Consider the following 22,113-nt stretch of genomic DNA (forward strand, 5'->3'; position numbering starts at 1 on the left):
TTACTTATAAGCATCATCTCCTCCCAAAGAGACGATATCCTTAGTATGACAGGGCACTCAAATTAGAAAGACAAAAATATTTGATACTGCTCTACAGCTCTGACTCATGGAAGTAAATCAGTTTTTAGGTTTCTGAATTAATTGCACACAATGGCCTTATTAGGCATCTCTCTCTGATACGTTACATAGGCTTTTAGTACGTCTAAGCAGGCTTAGACTAAAACTGTGTAACTAGTTTATACATTGAAATCTAATACACAAAGTATTTTTAATGAGTAAAGTTGGAGCAGTAAAGCATTTCTTTACTGCATTTTCTGAAGTGAATTTTCATTCACATAGAAATAGTTCTGATCAAATTGTTTATACAGTAAATTTTACCTTGAAGTCAAATGTAAGAAAACTGCCTACCTACTTACAACCTTAAAAAATGACCGAATATAAAATCTCTATATTTTTCAAAATGGTTTGGTTTAACTGCTGTTTAAAATATTCTGATTGTCATGTGAAAGGCTATTCCAGTTAATGCTACTAACATCTTTTTCATTTCCTTTTTGTGTAGCTAACCTGTTTGGTTTTTTTTTTCACATAACTTTCATATTTTCTGTAAATCTGTCCTTTCATTTTCATTCTCCCTCTTTGTGAAACAGGTATAGGCAGAGTGTCTTTTGGAGCTTTCTTAGGTAGGTGAAATTTAACTTTTCTTGAAGTTTTTTTTTTTAAGTCTTTAAAAATTCATTAAAGAGTAGTAAATTATTTAATATACGCATTTGTAAATAATGGAAAAAAGCAAAAAAAACCCCAATTCTTCAGGTTACCTGGGTTCTGGGATCTTTCCATGATAATTAAGTACGACCTGACCGTTACAAATATGGCCAAAAAAATTTCAGTAGCAAGTGTAGGGTGTCACCATTCTTCTTAATGTTTGTCACAAAAAATAGCTTTTCACTGTGGTTTGTGGCAATATCACTACCTTGTTTTCCCTTTACATTTTTGGGCTCTAATTTAATCTCTAAGGTTTTACGAATCATTCAGTCTAGTTGTCGTGACTGTTTCAGAGATAAATAATATGAATATGAAATAAAGGATTCAAAATGGTAGCAGAATTTCTGGTTGGGAACTTGTATTATAGTGGGTAAAAATCGTTCTTACTAGTAGAAAAATAAGCTGGCTTAACTTTCTATTATGAGACAGTCTTGCTTTTAAACTGAGCTTCTGTTTCCTGTAAAATTATTTTGTGCTGCAAAACAGTGTAAGGACAATAAATGAACTCTGAAGTTCCTGTCTAAAGAAAATAGTTGGCAAAAACAAAATGTTGAGCTTAACTTTCTCTTTCTGTTGTTTTGTTGCCTTTTTTTTTTAACTTTGCATGATCTTGAACAATGGCATAAGCAAACAGTTAAGAGAGTTTTATTGACTTTGCACTATGGAAGTTCCAGTTTCCGTGTTATCAGCTCCCATTACTTATTTTTTCTTTTTGTTTCTGCAGATGTTGCCTTTATCACAACTGTGACCTTCCTGTGGAAAGTGTCAGCAATCACTGTTGTAAGCTGTCTTCCACTTTACATTCTCAAGTACTTGAAGCGCAAATTTTCTCCTCCAAGTTACTCCAAGCTTACCTCGTAGAAGTAATTATATTCCTATGGTTTTTCACTCACACCAGTCTGCAAATTGCACATTCACTGTGCTTTAGTGTCTATGAATTTATGTTGGACTGAAGAAATTAAAAAAAATAAAAATAAAAAAAATAAATCAAAAGTGAAAGAGTGACTAGAGCACAAAAAGAGGAGGAAACATCTGACAGGTACAATAACACAGAAGTACACTAACAAGACTATCAGAGACAAACTAAATTTTCTTCATGTTGATTTTTTTTTAACTTTTAGTTGCTATGATTATAAAATAAAACAATTACCTTTGATTTGACAATGCTTCTGAATGTTTTCATTGCTACTGTAAAGGATTTTTTCCTACTGTACTGATCTTCTGCAAGTTGAATTGAAAGTTTCATTATTTATTACGTAACTTCCCTTCTTTAATTGTTACATAACTTCCTAATTCAAGTCCTTTCCTTTAATGTTTATATATGGGAAAAGTTCATTCGTCCATACTTACTGTAACAAACCTAATACCTGTAAATGCCCGTGTCTGTATTAGCAGCTAACTGTTATTCCTCGTCAGACATTGAGTAATATGCACTATTTGAATTATGTACAGATGTCTGCATAGCACAGTATTATTTTAGGAGCTGTTCTCCTATTCTGTACTCTCACATTTCTGGCACCAGTAAGTATTACAGATCTGTGATGTTGACAGCAGTTCTTCAAATGCACATTAGAGCCAGGTTGCACAAAAGCTGTTTAAAAATTAAATGATAAATTCTGTACATAATTCCACTGCACCTATTGATCTGTACAGATATCAAAGACATGGCTGCTCAGTAAATATGTTTTAAAATTCTTATTCATTTTGTATTTGTAAAACTGCAAATAGTGTCAAAGTACATTTCTATATATGAGAAGTCCAGTAAACCTTGCATTAGCTAATAAGTTTAAATTGCCTTGTAATCTGTTTACTTAGGTTACTCAGGTAAAAGAAAATAAGACGAACACATGAACATTATGGTAGGAAAATCTGTCATCTTCCAAGTTGTAAATGTTATGTTTTTATAACTTAGTTTGGGTGCAAACTTGTTTAAAAAAAAAAAATCAAAACATTTTTGCTTGTTGTAAACTGTCAGAGTTGAGTATCTTGGCTGAGTTATGACACTTTAAGGCAGTTGAAGATCTGTTCCAGAAACTCATATGCTCTGATACAATCTGAAGGGTCCAAATCTTGCATACTGTACTGGAAAGTAGGATATATTATTTTAGTTTTCCATTGTGATATAACTTTGCTTTCTCAAGAAGTACGTATAATGAATTTATCATAGTCTATTAATCAGTGGGAAGGAACAGCATAATTATCCGTGCTTTATTTATTAAATATTTATGTGTGTGTTTTTAAAAAACACTTAATATGGAAGTCATTTTTATGTTTGACTGTATGCCTTTACAACATAATTCCTTATTTAGTCTCTTATAACTTTGCTCTTATGCCATTATTATATTGGATGAGTAATATTGAAGTGATAAATATAACTACTTCCTGGGAGAGCAGAGGAAACTGCTGCAGAGCTATTTGGATTCCACTCCATTAATTTTTGTTTCGAAGGTTTTTCCTACTAGCTATTTATCTGCCTTTTTTTTTATTTTCATTCCTCATTATAAAAGCAATAAAGCCTAATTTCTACCAAATATTATTAATGATATATGTATTAAATGAACTGCTGAAGTAGTGTTTCTTTTAATTACGCAACATTGCAGACTAGTTTGCTCTGTCCCTCTGTAAACTCACTTCTGTAAAACCCCCACAAGATGTCACTGTTCTTGCATACTAGCAGAAACTTTTCTTCATTTTATGTGGTTTTGGCAAGATCTCTAGGTTTGTATTTTTAGTTTAGTCCTGTGATATTTTTGTTGCTGATTTGCTTTAGTTTTCTATTTTTCCCCAGTAAGTGGTAATTATCATAGAATCATATCATAAAATAGTTTGGGTTGGAAGGGACCTCTAAAGGTCATCTAGTCCAACCCCCCTGCCGTGGGCAGAGACATCTTCAACTAAATCAGGTTGCTCAGAGCCCCGTCCAACCTGACCTTGAACGTTTCCAGGGATGGGGCATCCACCACCTCTCTGGGCAACCTGTTCCAGTGTTTCACCACTCTCAGCGTAAAAAATTTCTTCCTTATATCTAGTCTATATCTACTCCCCTTTAGTTTAAAGCCATTACCCTGGACCTTCAGATTTCAAATTACCTTGAATCAATTAAGAAAAGTCACCAGTGTGCAGTTGTTCTGAAATGTTGATGATGTTCTCTTCAGACCTTTTTGTCTTACGCATTGTGAGCTCACAACCATATGTGTAAGATCAGTAGATAAGCAAAAGCTTAGAGTTGGTCATCCTTCATCTATACATCACATCTTTGACATTAGGCAGAAAATTATAAAAAATCAAAAATTAAACTAGCAATATGAAAGTGATAGTGTTGCCCTAATACAGCTGTATGAGATACACATGGATACGATTGTACAGAATTTATAGTGTACATATATTAATCCTCAGCATTAAGACTGTGAGGTTAGTGTGATAGCAAATGTATAGATCCTACACACAGATAATAAGCCTTTCAAAAGTGGAGTCAATTCTCTAGAGTGTCTGCTTTCTTAGAGTGTTTTCAGTATACATCAAAGGTCTAGTTTCAGCTAGCACTTTATTTTGAAGACTGCGGAAGTCTGATTCAGGTGACTTACCTTGCTTTTGAGGTTCAGTCACTGCAAAACTGTATACCAGGAAAGCCTGCTTTCTATTAATTCATGTCACTCACCCACAGCCCTGTAAAGGGGTACCGGATCACAGTGGTTTACAGGTAACAATATCAATACAGAATTTTAGTGTAGTATGACATCTTTCGGTAGAAAGCTTTAATGTATTGTGGATTTCAGTACAAAGTAAGCTAAGTACCATCACAGTCCCTGGCTCTTAAAACAGACTGGAATGGTAACATGTCTGGTGTGTGGGTGAATAAATTATTTCGTAAGAATCTCATTCTGTTGTCATTTCACATCAGTATATGTCAGAAGTAAGTCTAGAGCAACAGATCAGCTTACATAAACACAGATTTAGGCCTTGGATCTGCAGGTTACACCCAGAAGGAGCTTAGTTTTATTTGGTATTAAATAAATACTTACTTTTGTGAGCTGCTATGTCAGATAGGTATTTCTGAAATGGTAGTCATGTCTCTTTGAAAACATACTTGGAAAATAATTTCAGAATTGGGAAAGGATGGAGGAGCAAGATGTGAACAGGAAATATGTCTTCACCAAAGTAACATACATAACAATACTGACCTATTTGGACCATGTTTAATAAGCACATGAGCTAAACATCTGCTAGATTTCCTATGTAGTTTGATGGAAGCACACAGGGAAAAGGAGAGATCCTGCAAAAAAGGAGTACTGGTAATTATTACACTGGTCTCTTCTGCTGCTATTCTAAACTTATGTGTTCATGTAACAGCTGGAAAACATTTTACTACACAAGGTATTAGTATGGAAATGGAAGCCAAAATTAAATTCTTGCATACTTAACATTAAATCTGTAGCACTCTTCCATGAATGCGAGTGTTTACAACAGTGTTTTTATGTTCAAACTGTACTTGTTGACACGTACCATCAGAATTCAGCTGTGTGGTATCTCCTGTTTTCTTCCTAAAATTTGAGTGGTTTTCCAAAAACATGCCATTGCTTTTGTATGTACATAGGAAGCGTGTATTATCTTCATGAGCAGCATCCACTTGAGCCAACCTGTCCTCCTACTCTGTGTCCACAAGAGCGTGCGAGCCTAAGCATTTTTCAGTCTCCTTTTAAAACATGTCTGCCAGAGGGAACTCTGCAGTTGGGAACCTTTTCAGACTGGACACCAGTTCTGCAGGTATTTAAGCAAGAGTTTTAATATTCACGTACGTAGTTAAACAGCTATTAGTTATGGGGGTCAACTTCTGTAGACAAAGAGGAGATGACTTCCCTACACGCTGCTCTTACTTATGCCCATTTGTGTGTGTTAGAGAGTAGGCCTAAGCAGTATAGTCTCCATACTCCTCTGCAACCTTATTGCTGTCTCAAGGCGTTCGGATTACTCTGAGGAAGAACTGGCCTCAGATCTTCTGCTGGTGAGCTAGGCAGAGCAGTCCTGGGATCATCCTCCATCCCTACACTAATGTGCACCTCTGCCTTGCTCACATAGGGTACACTGGAGGGTTCCTTCATCGCTGGAGGTTGGGGCTGTTTGTGCCTGAACCACCTTTGTTTGCATATTTGCCACACGAATGATGGTGAGTCAGGCCTGGGGAAGGGCTTACTGTTTAAACGACAGTATAGACTTCCGTAGAGGCTTTGGAGATGGCTGTTAACTAAGGTACTCTGACATGACCTCTTTTCCCACTTTTGCAGAGCTCTGCATCCCTGGGTTTTATATTGGCGAGATAACTTGAAAGAAGCTTGCATCTGTTTCACGCTCACATCCCTTCACATGTCCTGAAGTGTTAATGTAGTTCCAACAGTCCCTGGAGGGCAAAGGAATTTAGCGCAGAGTATATGCAAAGGGATGGTAGAGTCTGGGCAGACAGTGCTCCTTAAAACGTGATAGCCACAGGAGGAGAGGTGGCTGTTCTGCTCTCACTACTGGTGCAGAACCTCTTCTTGTAGGTCCTGCTTACTCTGACATCCATTTGAATTTTAGCTTCCATGGAGTTTCTCCTTATTTTTGCTGGCTAGAAAGGGAAGAATTGGGCCGGCAGTCTCTTCTAACACTTCATTTAATAACCTTTCTGTATCTAAGCTGTTATAACTCAATTGAAACTTGAAGGCAATCAAAAAAGGCCTTCGATATGTTAGCCCCCTGTAGGGAGTAAAATCAGTACGAGTGAACAAAGACAACATGGATCAAACATTATATGTAAACAAACAGGAGGTGCAATATCTTTAATACTGTGTTAAAAAGCGTAGGAATTCCTTTTGTAAACAAAACACACTTAAAGCAAGATACTTTCCAACAAGTATTAACTACCCAACAGATGCCCTCAGCAGGGTTCACAGCTGTTACTGTGAGTGGGAATTTGCTCAGCCAATTGCTAACAAAATCCTTCTCAAATAGGGAATTGCACTGAAAGACCTATTTGCTACTTCATCGACCAAAAACATAGTTTTGATCAAAACGTTTTACAGCAGAGGTTGTGAAAACCAGATGCCTTGAACAGAATAATGAGAGAGCGCTCCACAGTTGAGTTGACAAACTCTGCTTTATTCTCCCCTTCCTGACCAGGTTTTAGCAAAACTGCGGCCGAGATGTCTCCTTATTGTAGTCTCCTCCTGTCCTCCAGCATGCTTTCAACTTGAGGTCGTAATCGGCAATGGTAAACTTCTAAATTGCTCAGAAAAAAGCAGGGTTGAGGAATACTTAGCCTGTTTGCATTACTGAGCTATAAGAAAGATCATCATCTGCTCTAAGAAGAGGAGATATTATTTTCTATAAATGTGATGCACGGTATTTATGGCCCTGCCTTTATTCTTCTAGCAGTAAACCATGTTTATTTCCTCTTCTCTTGACAAAATTAGTAAGAATAAAAAGGGCTTTGGTTATAATGTTCATGTAGCTTTAAGCAAGCAGTACACAAAATAAGACTATTGTAATTCTTATTTGTAGAACTACTTTCCATTGTTTCTCTATAATGTACACATCTAGTTTTTTCCATGGACCCTCTGTGTTTTGCTGTGTTTTGCTCCGGGTTCTAAGCATGAATTTGATTTTGCAAAGTAAACACACATTGTGTGGAAGCGAATTATAGATAACTACTTCAAAAGTCTGTTGAAAATGAATTCCTGGAAGGCTGGGGGATGTTAATGGATGAGCAGACCTGTAAGGGATAAGTGCATGTACATATGTTTTGTATTTCTTGCAATCTTCTATTGCCTATTTGAAGGACAGATCTGGGAGTTCTCAGTCAAGATGCTCCCTTGGGGAAAACCTTTGTGCCACATGTGCTCAGTAGAGGAAGATGAGCCGTTGTCTTCCCTGAGTGTAATCGGTGGTTGCTGCCTTCTCTTGCCATTGAATTCCAAACTCATCTGCAGGACCACAGCTACGCATGCACTTCCTCCCACAGCTTCTGGTTCCCAGAGTGCCTTCTCCCTTTATCAGGATGCTGACTCTTCCATGACAGTCCTTTGAATGTAAGTGTGTTGCTTATCTCGATCCCAGCTGAACGGAGTTTATCCTAGCTGTAGGAGGTAATTTTTCCATCTGAGTGTCATGAACAAGATAGATGACACAGATGGGGTCTAGTACATACTTATCCCTATCCAAATGCAACTAAAGCAATTGTAGGCAATCTGCAATTTAAAAAAACAAACAGACAAACATGTACAGTTCTATCATTCCAGGAAAGAGCTGAAAGAAAACAGGATTTATTGGCTTTGAGACTTCTGCCCTGTGGCTGTAGTGGTTTTGCCTTGCTTATAGGTGCCTTTCAATTTTTGGCATAAACTTCACTGTAAGAAAATAGTAAAATATTTCAGGTTATTAAAAAAATAGTAATAATCTAATTTTTAAAAATATCCTAGCTGGAGGCCTTCACATTACCTTCCTACCTGTGCGTGGCTAGTTATAATTCTGCTAGGTCCTTTTACATTATTTTTGGTATTAGAATAGATGGAGGGTTGAGCGCTGAAAGCGACATATGAGGACATCTGTGCATTTGTTAAGAATTGGATGTTATAGTGAAGGATGCCAAAATTTAAGAAATAAGTATCCTGAAGTGTTTTAAGCTCATGTATATTGTATGAGCTTAGAAATAAAGGAGGGGGGGAAGGAATCTGCTGCTTATAGTAACTTGGGTTCGTGATGCCCTTAACATGTGCAGACTTCAGAGCAAAAAAAACCCACATGGAAATCTTATTAAAAAAACCAACATTCAGTAACATTTTCAAAAAATGAGCATTTTAAGACGACCCACACCCGAATGCCTGGAACGTATATTGTATGAGCTTAGAAATAAAGGAGGGGGGGAAGGAATCTGCTGCTTATAGTAACTTGGGTTCGTGATGCCCTTAACATGTGCAGACTTCAGAGCAAAAAAAACCCACATGGAAATCTTATTAAAAAAACCAACATTCAGTAACATTTTCAAAAAATGAGCATTTTAAGACGACCCACACCCGAATGCCTGGAACTACTGAGGTAAATCACATTTTTAACAACCCATCTCAGGAACACAAGCCTGAAAGAAACAATTTCAGACAGTCAAAATGCCATGCATTTCTGCCTAGCTCTGCTATCGAGTGTGGCCCTGCCTGCGTTAGAAGAGGTTTTTCCTGGCCAGGATGGTCTCTGCCAGTAACATCAAGCAGGATCCCTGCACGTTTGCCTGTTGTCGCATTGCACATGCGTTGCTGCGTTATCCTGAGAACAGCGATCGTACAAAGGTACCTCTGTGCTTTGGTCCAGCTGTGTCCACTTGCACGTTGAGACACAGGTCTAAGTAGTCCCCAGCCAGAGAAGTTCTCCAGTTGTTGAAGCAATCAGCTTCTGTGTAAACTGGTTTGTAGTGCTGGAAGGGAAACAGGACAGAGAAAAATAACCGCTCTCTGTGTAATCTGAAGCAGATTTCTTTTGGGGGGAGTGGGAAGAAAGCCAAGCTGCTAGTCACATAACCACGCTACTAGCTTACCATCTGTCCAAAAGCAATTACTTGGAAATGGCAGGTGAGGTGGGAGAACAAGGTTATAGCTCAGCTGTGACGCAGAGCCAGCCCGAGTCACTGATCTAGTACTCAGCAGTGTGAGAGTCCCTCTTCTTGACACATAGGTAACTCACTCTGCCAGTTCAGATGTACCAGCACGCTGAGTGATGGAGTTCGCTGCTGGAGAATCAGGGAAAGGCCTTCTTAAAGCAAAGCCTCCCCTAGAGGCAGCTGCCTCGGGGCCCGGAAGCAGAGACGTCTGAAACTGCAGAACTTTGCGTGTTCTGGTCAGCCCCAGGAAATGCCTTCAGAGGCGGAAGGCTGGGAGAGAAAATGAAAGCATGTGGGGAAACTTAATTTTGCCTGAGGCCCAACAAAAACATCCCCTCTACCCTCGCCCTCCCACCCTGTACTGCATTGCCCAGTGTGGTGGAAAATCCAGGCTGTGCCATGCTGCAGGGTCAGTGAAGCTCTCCAGAGCTTCCACCTCTGGTTCACCAGTGTGGCAGGAAAGGGTTTACTGTTTGAAAGTGTGTCGTGGTTTAACCTCAGCTGGCAACTAAGCACCACACAGCCACTTGCTCACTCCCCCCTGGTGGGGTGGGGGGGAGAATCGGAAGGGTAAAAGTGAGAAAACTCGTGGGTTGAGATAAAGGCAGTTTAATAGGTAAAGCAAAAGCTGTGCACGCAAGCAAAGCAAAACAAGGAATCCATTCACTACTTCCCATGGGCAGGCAGGTGTTCAGCCATCTCCAGGAAAGCAGGGCTCCATCATGCGTAATGGTTACTTGGGAAGACAAATGCCATGACTCCGAACGTACCCCCCTTCCTTCTTCTTCCCCCAGTTTTATATACTGAGCATGACGTCACATGGTATGGAATATCCCTTTGGCCAGTTTGGGTCAGCTGTCCTGGCTGTGCCCCCTCCCAGCTTCTTGTGCACCTCCAGCCTTCTCAGTCAGTAGAGCATGGGAAGCTGAAAAGTCCTTGGCTAGTGTAAACACTACCTAGCAACAACTAAAACATCAGTGTGTTACCAACTTTGTTCTTGTCCTAAATCCAAAACACAGCACTGTACCAGCTACTAGGAAGGAAATTAGCTCTATCCCTGCCGAAACCAGGATAAGGTGTTGAATTCCTGCTCTTACTGTTTTACCCTGTACCCAGCTCCTTTGTTGCCTGTCATGGTTAGCAGAGGGACCTAGTGACTCCCAGCCCATCGGGGGAAAAATCAGAAGGCTGCTTGCAGTTACCTTGAAGGAGCCCTAAGCCAGGGCTTGTCTGTCTGGTCCTGTGCTACCCGACACTCGGCATGGAGGTACATCCTCTAAGCACAATGTGCTGCTTTGACGCAGGTTGAAGCCAGACCCTGCACTCATAGCAAGCCACTTGGAACCACCCTGGGGACATCAGGAGGTCTCCCTCATGAGCTGGTCTTCCTGCAAGCCATCTTGTAGATCACTTCATTGCCCTAGCATTCCTCAGCACCTTCCTACTATTCCTGCTTGTGTTCTCCTCCTCTGAGTAACCTGGGTGTCTAGGGCCTCTTTGAAATTGGAGCCTGCTGATCTTGTAGCTGTTGACTCAAGCATAGTCACGTCTGCGTGTGGGTCAGGGTTGGTGACTATAATCAAGACTTCATTTATTTGTGTTGTATTTATTTTTAAAGATGGGACACAAATTCCATGAGAGACAGACTCATCCGGTGATCATGTGAAGAGGGTGACTGAGCAGCTGCTCGTGGCTGAGCTGCTTTTGAGCAAGCTGAATTCAGCACATGCGCTGCCAGTTCAGCTAAGGGAGAAATTTTGGAGGGAAGACAGATAAAGAGCCCTCCAGCAACTCAAGGAAAACATGAAAAACAAAGGCCTTTCTCTAGTCTTTCTTGTTACCTGCCAGTCCTGTTTGAGTCCCAGACATCTCCCAGTTCTTCTACTTTGCATCCCTCCTTTTCTGGTTTGATACTTTTCCAAGGTATAAAAAAATGTGGGAAATTTACCTCTTCTTAAGAGAAAGAAAAATCGGAGCTGCTTGCGAGTCTAGAATACAGCAGAGTTAATCAGCTTCATATTATGCAAATTTCAATGAGAATTTCAAAACTCAAGGCAGACACTAAGAACTTAAGAGACTTGAGGCGGGTGAAGGGGGAAGACTAATAATTTCCATGGTTTTGCCCATACAACAATTTCTATTCCCAGTTGGAGGGGGTCTCCACCAGAAGTGACTGGTGATTTTAAATGCTACTATTTTTGAGATGTTTGCTTTGTGAGTAGGAGCCTGGTTTCCAAAAAGTGCTAAGTACTCACTATGCAAGCCTTTAGTCTCTTGATAGATCTCAAGCTGGGCAACCAAAATGATCAGTTGGAGGAAATAAAAAGAAAAGTATAGGAGCAACAAATAGATAATCATTATTGGTATCACATTATGGACCCTGAGCAGGATGCTGGAGAAGAGAGAGAGAAAGAGCCCCCTTACCTGTTAATTAGGAGATTGACAAGGGAGAAGGGTTTGCCATCACTGAGAATGGATGGAGGTGAGGAAAGATGACAAGAATAATGAGATGGGGCTAGAGACAGTGTGTAAGGAGGAAGGTCCTAGGACCGCCCCTAAGTGACTTGGGAGGAAAGAAATGGTACCTTTTTCTTACAAGGAGGCAGAACTTTCATCAAGGTGGTAAACCTGCTAACTTAAAATCTTGGGTATATGGGGGCTTGATGGTGTCATTTACACAGAGTGAAGGAAGGACTTCACTTTTAACCTGAGACTTGATCATCCCACTTTTGTTTGAGTAGCACTTCACCTTAGGGATTGCTTCACTTGTGTTTTAATTTTTTTCATGAAAATACAGCGTGGTTTTTTGCTATATTCAGGAGTGGTCACTCTAGAAGTTAGTTGGTTAACTTCAGTGTAATTCCATACCTGTCACTCAATTTTCTTCTCCTCCTCCTGATGACTGCAATCTTATGCAAATATGTGCACTTCTGAGTAAAGGAAATACATCTACAGGGGCTTCTGTCCTGCTCAAAGCTCTGACTTGGTACTCTGGCTTGGTACTGGTTTGAACAGGTCCCACCTCCTGCTCTGCCCCCTTACATTGCCCCGTGAGTTCCCCTGCCAGGGCCTGGCTGTCAGTTCTTTGCTTTGCCTGTCTTCCAGCGCATGAACTGCTTGAATACTTGTTGTTAATCCTGTTGATGGAAAGCACGGTCACACTGTCAGAGGTGAGTAGTGTGAAACTTAATCGATAGAACTGAAATTTCTTAGCACAGCATTATGATTGAAATAGCTGTAAACTAGTGCTAGGGAGTCAAAGGCAGAGAGAGAGAACGGCTGTACAACTCTCCATGCCAGCACGGTTTCACACGCCGCCTGCCCTTTTAACCCAGTCAGAAGCAGCACCTGCATCCTTTCCCTTCTAATTCAGCATCCGCGCGTTCCAGAAACGGTCTCGGGTTCTGTTTGAATGACTGATGCGTTTAAGGAGGTCACAGTCAACATCAATAAATACGAGGGGGTTGCCTTACTATTTTATTTCTAAGGGAATTGCAGGAACTTTCTTGTGAAAGCTGGTACTTTTACACGTCAGAGTCAATCAATAAATACGAGGGGGTTGCCTTACTATTTTATTTCTAAGGGAATTGCAGGAACTTTCTTGTGAAAGCTGGTACTTTTACACAAGCCAGAAGGGGGCGGTGGAAGCTAACAAATAAGTAAAATCCCACTTCCACGGTCATAATAACCAACCAAAAAATCCCCTCTTTCAAGGTACGCAGTGCCCGTTTTCTAAAATTGTGTTTCAGTAATATGGGAAAGAAAAGTTTCCTTAATGGCTTAGTCTTAAATCTTACAGACGAGACAGAAATCAGTCATGGAAAGGATTTATTTCCAGCGCAGTCATTGTCAAACATCATCATCCCAACGTCTGCTGCTGGGGATGCAGTCTCCGCCTGACAGGCTAATTTATCAGTGTGGGTGTTGAAAGGTGGAGGGGTTTCTGACAGCAGTCCATCTAGGCTGGCTTCAAACTAAAAGTCTTGGGCATTCAGTGCCTTCACCCTCTGAAGCAAGTTTTTGGTTTCTATTGAACTTTTAGTTGGGTGAAGGGAGGAGAAAAAACCTTAAGAGAAAACTACCCCAGGTAGCGTTTACTGTGATAACCTGTGGATGGTGTTCCAGTAGCCATGAAGACAGCTGGGTCGGGACAGACTTCATGTCAGGGCCCTCATTAACTGCTTTTTGCCAGATTTGTCAGCCAGTAGTGCCAACCATCAGAAGCAACAAGTTCCTGTGCTCCTAGCAGGGCAGGATGTTTCATCTCAGCAAGACGTTCCCCTCCTTGCAACTTCTGAATCATCGAAGTCCATGGGACTGCTGTACCAGACCCAGCATTGTGGTTGGGTCTGTGAACCAACATTCTGGCAGCACTTCCCCTGCCTACTCCTACCCCACTCCAGATCTTCGCACCAATGTTCCTGAAAGACCTTCATCACTGAACTGGAAGCTCATGCTTTGGCCCCTCCATACTTATCCCAAGCTGATCTCTTACTACCCTGCCTTTACCCTCCTCTGATCTACCACTGATACCAGCCTTAAACCCTATCTTGGCTGTTCATCCAAACCAATCCCAGGATATAAGAGGTGTCTTTTACTGGGCTTTGTACCCAGGCAGCAGTCACCCTGAACCACCTTCAGATCCCTCCTCAAGTCAAATTTTTACCTTGAGGTCACCAAGTCTAGCCAGCCATGAACTCCAAATGGAGGAGATAGTTATGTATGTGTGTATGTGCCCATGCGTGCACAATTTCTGGGGCCTCTTTTTGTCTAATCCCTTGGGTCACTCTATACCTGTTGGCATTCAGAGAGCAGTGACCAGAGACGGGAGCTTCCGGACGAGGTGCTCCAGAGTTCTGTGCAGCACTGGACCTCTGCAGCCCAGTGACAAGTGGAGGAGCTTTCCAGGGGTGGGAGCAGAGGCTATGTGTGGGTGGGAATGGCCTTTCTTTGTCCTGCTAGAGGTTGCTGGCCACTTCTGTAAAATCGGTCTGCATCCACTTATTGGAGTGCAGCCAGCAAAACTTGGAGCCAAGTCCCAGACTTCCAGACTTGACAGTTTTGACTCATGTAACCTGAGAAACACCAAGAAAAGTATTTCATTGTGGCACAGCTCTTACGGACTGCTCAATGCATCAGTGCTGGGCAGCAAGCAGGCAGCAGCCCTTCAGCAGTAAATGCAAGTGGCTTCAATCTCAAAGACTCATCTCTAGCGATGGATTCTTCAGCAGAAGTCCCAAAGTGTCCTGTGAACCAATTTTCAGCCCCAGTCTTTGGTCTGTCTTTTAACATCTGCCTTCCCCAAAATAAGCTTGGTGGATAGATCCAGCCTGCATCGGTAGGTCAGGGAGGTTGTTCTGCCGTTGCTCTACCTCTTAACTTAACAAAGGCATTACTGTCTGCATGTATCTGTCTATGCAGTTTGTTTTCCCTTGCACCACACACACGTCTGGGGGGAGCCTCATTCTCACACACCGCAGTTGAGAGGCTTCTTTAATTTCGTAATTTGCTTAGTGTGCTTAAAAAGCAACCTGAAAATAAATTTAATTGGACTCTTGGAAGGAAGGGAGTAGGGAGAGGAAAGTCCTGGAAGCAAAGAAGAGGAAGAGATTAATCTGTATCATCTTCATGGTTTTGTTTAACTGTTCCACGCTTGCATTTGATACATCTGCATTAAGTTGAGGTGGAACAGTCTGTTGATGAGACCTGAGTCACAGAGCAGACCCAGTGCCTGGTGTCAGGAGGTTGTGTGGTTTCATAATGCTTGTAGTTTCACTGTTGCGCTGGAACACGATGTAGAGCAGAGGAATCTTGAGGTGCTTTTCGGCATTTTTCTTAATGATGAGGAAAATGATTCTCTGGCTTTGCAGAGCTGAGAGTCTCATGTTTGAAGTGCTGGGGCTGAGGAGTTCATCCTGAAAAACTTTTGCGTGGCCTTTGAGAAGTCCTGCTCTGCAATGTGTGCCAAGGAGCTGCAATGACTTAACACATTTGATTTTCAGAGACTTGACTGAGGGATCCTAGATAGAAGTTTGACCCTACTAATGTTTGCAAATGTGTCTTGTTCTAGTTGCTAGTGAATTTGCACTCTCACATACAGCAACAGATGCAAGAGAAGAGATGGGGTTCTTCCTGAGACTTTCTGGTTCTGCATACTCATTTGGAAATCAATTTAATGCATTTTAATTGCCTATTTTTCTCCTTGGTTTTCTCTTTACAGCTACACACCAGCAAAAAATAATAAGGTAGAGTCTAGCCAGGCAGGCTGCTAATGAGGAAGCTTGACTCAAGAAGATTTTAATTTTCAGCATTTGTTCTTCAAGATAGCTATTTCAGCATGCAGGGATGTCACAAAACAGGAAGGCTGCCATTAGCTCATGGAACAAAAGCATTGGGCTCGTTCGTCATTTTGTTACATGAAGAACCAAACACTTGCATCCTTGACCAAACTGTAGGACTCTGGCAATCCATTTCAGGATGCTGGTCCCCTCAGCCAAATCATCCCTATAAAGAAAACACCCATTGTGCATGAAATATGGTGTGAAAAGAATGAGGGAGATAGATACAATTCAAGCTGTGAAGAAGGAAAGGTATATGTTAAAAGCCCAATCTCTTGCCAGCCTTTCATGATCCCCCTGGTAAAGAGAAGATTCTGGCTCTGCCAAGCTGATCAAAGGGCTCCTCAGAAACCCCTCATTCACGGGGCATTTCTGTGAGAAACAGGATTTAGCCGAGGTCCATGGCATCCCTGGACAGCCAGAGCAGGCAGGGTTGCACAAAGTTGGACTGGGAGCTAGGATCAAAGCCAGCCCACCACTGAGGTGCCCCTGACTCCGCAGCTGGTGCTGTTCAGCCGTGACCTAGGTACCGCTGAATACTGTGTATGAAACTTGCCGTCACTATTGAAGTAGTACACTGCAGGCAGCTGGAGACATCTGCGTTCAGCATCTCCATCACAACCCTTCATTTCCAATAGCACGAGTTTCCTATCATTTCATCTTTTAGGCTGAAAAGCTCCCAGTTTTGTCCCTGTCCAAGGCCACTGCCTTTGGAAAGACTGAGCAGCTCAATGTTTGGTGAAAATAAGAGGGGGGGAGAGTATATTGCTTTACACCATTGGGATGTAGTTCATTATTACCTACTTTACATGAAATGTAAAGGATGCTCCTCAATAGCGCATAGCCACAAGTGAGTGAATAAAACCTTGGCACCTCATTTCATCACCTGGAAAATATTTCCTTTCTCCCTCAATACCTCTCATCCCCTAGGTTGTCCTATCATGCTGAAAGTACTTGGGAAAGAGGGAGCAGGGACTGCTGTTTGCAAGCATCTGGCACAAGGGGCCATACTCAAAATTGCTGCTAGAGTACTCCAAATCCTATTCATAAAGTTTGTGAAGGTGAGCCCAGAAAAGTTTAAAGCAATGATTTTGTGTTTGCTGGAGTTTTAACAACGTTACTGACTCTGCATCAGAAAATGAGGTCAGTAAAAAGTATACAAGTATTGGAGTATTGATATTAGAAGGATAAACTTGGGTTAGAGAAGAGAGAAGTGCAATAAATAGGACTGTGCATGCGAAGAGAGCTAACAGGCCAGATCTCCCGGGGCTCGGTGCCGGGACTTGTTCTGTTTAAGAGTTTTGTGCAAATGAGCCCGAGGTTGGCACGATATGCTGGGTGTCCAGATGCAGATGACATCATGATAGGAGGGGAGGCTGCTGATAAATTTCAGGAATGCACCAGACTACAGGAGGATTTGGAGACGCTGGGGGAACAGGCTAATACAAAGGAATTCAATATTGCAAAATGGAAGGTTATTCGTTTAGGGAGAACCAATAGCACATTTAAATGCAAGTTTAATGAACTAGAGCAGGAGGAAACTAATGAAGGAAAAGACTCAGGCTGGTGCTCAGGAGCAGCAGGGATAGCAGCAGCCCGACAAGTAAATAATAGCTCAGCTGAGATTTTGGAAAAGAGGGCTCGTGCTGCAGCTGGGGAGTCCAGGACTTCACATCGGGTTGCTCGTTCCATGTGGCAACCAGGGTGCTCTCGACATTGAACCCAGCCTGAAACAGGACGGTCCTTGATTAGAGAGAGGGAGGCTACAAAGGGTACTTCACCACTGCCAGACCTGTTCTGTGTGTTGGGACACGGAGCCTTGGATCCAAGAGGAGATGCTACGGTAGCACGCGTCTTGGCAGAGACATCCAAGGACATGTTTGGGCCCCCCCAGGCACTTGGTTGTGACCACAGCTCAACAACACGTGCCACCTTTGGTGTAAATCAGATCGGCCTAGGTCTTCTCTGGCTCCGGGGGACATGCACTCGGACCAACTACCGGCAGAGGGGAGAGGACGAGAAAGAGTTACAGGGGCCTGTCACTAAAAGCAGACTTTCCAGGGGATGTAGAGCTTATGCCTTGTCAAGAGGGAAAGGAGCCCCTTTTGCAGCGGAAGAGCCACGTGCAGCTTTTCCTAACTCCTGACCACCACGGTCTCAGCCGCTGACCCCTGGGCTGCTGGGTGAAGCAGCACTGCTGCACGTGCAGCCAGCCCGGGCCTCGTGTCCGTCCTCCTGGGTCACCGCCTCCACAAAGCCTCCTGCAGCAACTCCACTCCTACAGATGGAACACAGACATCTGGAAAAAACTGCTTTGCACTGCCTGAAAATGAAGGTGCGATCCCGCACCTCGGAGGATGGATGAGGTGAAAGCCACCATCCCTGCAGTGTGTAGGAACTGATACCTACCATGGGTCCCAGTCTCCTGCAGACGTCGTAAATCCGAAGTTTCCCTTCCCCTGGAGAAAGGTCTGCTCTGCTGCCAGCTTGAGTCCCTCTGTACCCAACTAGCCTTTCCTTCATTAAGTACTTTAGAGTGAGGCAAAAAACTTGTTACCACCCTCTGTACCAGCAACTGGGGAAGTCTGAAACACATGAAATATTTCCAGAGCTAAAATACGTTGTCTGGTAGAAAACTTCGTCACTGCTCCTTTCCAAGTCTGTCTATACTGCACAAGTATAAAAATTTGCCAATTCTTTAGTACTATTTTACAAACAGAGCGTTACACATGCTCTTATTTTTTAACCACCCACCATATTGCACATTTCATTGGTAGTGTCCAGGAAGAAATGCAGAGTATCAGTATTTTCACTTTTGATGGTTGTTTTGTCATAGGAAGGGAGTACCTGAATCGCCATGGTGGGACCCCAGGGTCACACAACAGAGCCAGGATTCAGCCCACTGCTGGCACCCACCTCATTCCGGGCCAGCCACAGGGAGGAGATGCTGCACATTGACCCCAGCCAGCAGCGAGGGGTCCGCCCAGAGCACAAGGCACGTACTTGCTCGCGATTCGGGTTTGTAGAAGGGGCAAACCCAAAAGGAAACAAAGCGGCACCGACACAGCGTGTATCATTATGAAATTATTTCTCTGAACTAACATCTCGGTTTAATTCAGCTGCAGCTTTCTGTCTATGGGTCTGGTGTGGCTGTCTGCTGTCTGTCAATTTTAAAAAGTCGGTGTCTGAACGGGTGACTGTAGCTCCGAAAAGGTTTAAGGTCCTTTGCCTGCAGTCCCTGGCTGCATTCCTAAATAGTCGTTTAAAAAGAGTCCACTAAATCAAAAGCCAGGTAAATCAACAGAGCACTCAACGTCGTAATGAGACCGGTTATAAGGTAAATTACAACATTATTCAAGCACACAAAATTCCTCCTCTGGCATTTGTCCTGCCAAGTGCAATGCACCTTAAAAGTGGTGAAATGATTTCTGGCAGCCTGTGAAAGAGGCTGTGTCTGGGGGATGGGGGGCTGAGCCCAGCCCCTGCCTTTGCATCAACTTCTAACTTTGGGGGGCTTCGGGCAGCAACTGGCCACCGCTCAGGTGTGCTCTGTGCCTTGTTTGAAAGGTTTGTGGATAAGTTTTCAAAATGGTGCGGTACTGGCCACAAACACTGGCCATGTGCTCTCTCACTTTCCAGCAAATCTTGTTACAATTTTCAAAGCAGGGGATTAGAAAGACTTTAATTAGGGACTTGGTTAGGGAGGCTTGAGACTTATAAATCTTTTGTTACAATGAACGAAATTCTGAACAGATGCTGATGCTTTTGAAGCTGCCAAGACCCAAAGGATGGGCGCGGAGACCCTGAGGAGATGGCCATTATTACATATGTTAGATATAAAAGGCTATAAGGATATAAGGGCAAGAAGCCCAAACCAGAACAAAATTTCTGTGCAGAGCATGGGTGGCTTTTTCTGATCAGTATCTTGGGTTATGGGATTCTGTGCATTTATTCTAAGAAAATGTTTGATATTGGTAAACATTGGAGAGAGAGGTCCCCCCCGCCCTGCTTTAAAAACACTTTTGTGCCGGCAAAGCTGAAAGGTTCTCATTTTACAGGACACCACGTGGAGAAACAATTTGTCCCAAGTCTTGCAAGCAGGTCAGGGTGCAAGTCAGAAACAGCAGCCCTGCCTGTCTGTTGTGCCGTGCTACTAACCTATATCCTCCGGTGAGGCGATAACTAAGGCATTTTGGTTGAATTAGAGGTTCCCTGAGAAATACTGTAGCTACTGTGTACAAAGCTCCATGCAAACCATCCCTCCCAGTCTGCTGAGGGAATACGCACACTCACACAATTTAATATAATGTGAAACTAATGTAGTGAGCATGAATCAGACTCTTCGGTGATTAAAACATCCTGTATAAATACTCCTTAGGTTTTGGGGTGGTTTTTTTTTTAAAGGATAGCACTACATTTACATGCAAGAGCTGAGGACAGAGGACAAATTTGTAGCTTTGCTTGCAAAGATGAACAGAAGGGATAGAAAGTAATCAAAAAGTACCCACTGAAGCCGGTGGCATTTGGCTCCTTCCCGCAGCAAAGGAGTGGTGTGTGCGGTTCGGAGGAAGCACGTGTCGGATGGCCAAGCTGTGCAGGGAAAGCCAACATGGGCTCCAGGGGCCGCAGGCGGCTCCAGCATTGGAGGGGAGGGGAGCGGATGGAAAGGGACTGCCCGGGGAGCCCGTACAACTCTCTGCGGCGGAGATGGACTGTGATGAAAGAGGGACCAGCGGAAGCGCTCACGTGGAAAGCTGGAGAAGGCTGGCTGCACGGCGGTGAAGGGGGGTGAGACACGGCCTGGCACAGCACCGGTGACAAGGGAGGCTTTCTTGCTGGGGTACACGTCTGCTCAGCCCCATGCATCCAGCGGAGCAGAGCCTGTTGAGATCCCTCCAGCTCTGCCATGAATTACCCGCAAGGGATTAGGGCTGGTCGGCGAGGGACTGGCCTTGGACATGGGGAGCCCCGTGTCTGGTCTTAGTGCCTGAGCTGCCATGCGGCGATTCCTACATGGGGAGAAGAGGGGTGATGGGGAACGAGGCAGCGGGAACAGCCACATCTCCCTGTTGTGCACTGCCAACCTCTGCCAGCACATCGGTTGTAGTGGGCAGCGCCGTCACCCTGCGGCCCAGGGGACTGCTTGAGATGAAGCTAAACGCAGAGACCTGCCTCTCTCATCTTGCACCTGGGAGGTGAAGGAGTCCTACAGAAGAGCTAGTCCTGCCTCAAAAGGCAAGGGGGATCCCGTTTCAGGTCCCTGCTGACCCTGTGCTGGAGGTCACCGTAAATTGCTCCAAATAGTCCAAGACTTTTTTTTTCTTTTTTTTTTTTTCCTTTTTTTCCCCCCTCTTTTTTTTTTTTTTTTCTTTTTTTTTTTTTCCTTTTTTTCCCCCCTCTTTTTTTTTTTTTTTCCTTTTTTTCCCCCCTCTTTTTTTTTTTTTTTCCTTTTTTTCCCCCCTCTTTTTTTTTTTTTTTTTTTTTTTTCCTTTTTTCCCCCCCTCTTTTTTTTTTTTTTTCCTTTTTTCCCCCCCTCTTTTTTTTTTTTTTTCCTTTTTTTCCCCCCTCTTTTTTTTTTTTTTTTTTCCTTTTTTCCCCCCCTCTTTTTTTTTTTTTTTCCTTTTTTTCCCCCCTCTTTTTTTTTTTTTTTCCTTTTTTTCCCCCCTCTTTTTTTTTTTTTTTTCCTTTTTTTCCCCCCTCTTTTTTTTTTTTTTTCCTTTTTTCCCCCCCTCTTTTTTTTTTTTTTTTCCTTTTTTTCCCCCCTCTTTTTTTTTTTTTTTTTTTCCTTTTTTTCCCCCCTCTTTTTTTTTTTTTTTTTCTTTTTTTTTTTTTCCTTTTTTTCCCCCCTCTTTTTTTTTTTTTTTTCCTTTTTTTCCCCCCTCTTTTTTTTTTTTTTTCCTTTTTTTCCCCCCTCTTTTTTTTTTTTTTTTTTTCCTTTTTTTCCCCCCTCTTTTTTTCTTCTGTGGAAAGAGTTGTAGGTTTGTGTGTCGGAAAGTCCGAATTAGTTAAGACCAATTGTAGCCATAGCAATTACGGGTAGGGTTTAGCCAGTAGATGTAGGAAAGCGAAGCAAATAATGGAGGGGCCGGCCAGGCGTGCGCGCCTCGGCGGCAGCGCAGGAGAAAAGACTTGGCATCTGGGAAGTGGCTTTTTAAAACGGCCAGGGTGCATTCGCTACAATAATCCACTGAAACAACAGCCGTCTAAAAATAAGGTTGTTTTCTGTACTAAGCTCCTTTTAACTTCGTTAGTCATCACCAGCTCCCAAAATAAGCTCCGTGTAACAGTCTCTCCTAGTAGCGGCTGTAAACAAACTTGGGGAGGCGGGCGGGAGGCGCAGGGGAAAGGGAAGAGGAGCAGCGGGAGGAGGCGGGGCGGCGGCGGGCGGCCCCG

General features: G+C 42.9%; 1 protein-coding gene across 1 annotated transcript in view; it reads left to right on the top strand.

Annotated features, from left to right (window-relative positions):
* ATP9B (ATPase phospholipid transporting 9B (putative)) overlaps window positions 1-2,690 on the top strand; it is a 161,772-nt gene extending 159,082 nt beyond the window's left edge. The window contains exons 28-29 of the mRNA XM_009277184.1: window positions 648-680; window positions 1,487-2,690. Coding sequence (XP_009275459.1) covers window positions 648-680; window positions 1,487-1,623 — 170 coding nt within the window. The 3' untranslated portion in view covers window positions 1,624-2,690. The remainder of the gene's footprint in view (window positions 1-647; window positions 681-1,486) is intronic.
* Window positions 2,691-22,113: the final 19,423 nt, after the last annotated feature.

This window comes from Aptenodytes forsteri, unplaced genomic scaffold (genome assembly GCF_000699145.1).
Source record: "Aptenodytes forsteri isolate BGI_AS27 unplaced genomic scaffold, ASM69914v1 Scaffold338, whole genome shotgun sequence".
In the NCBI taxonomy this organism is placed as follows: Eukaryota; Metazoa; Chordata; class Aves; order Sphenisciformes; family Spheniscidae; genus Aptenodytes; species Aptenodytes forsteri.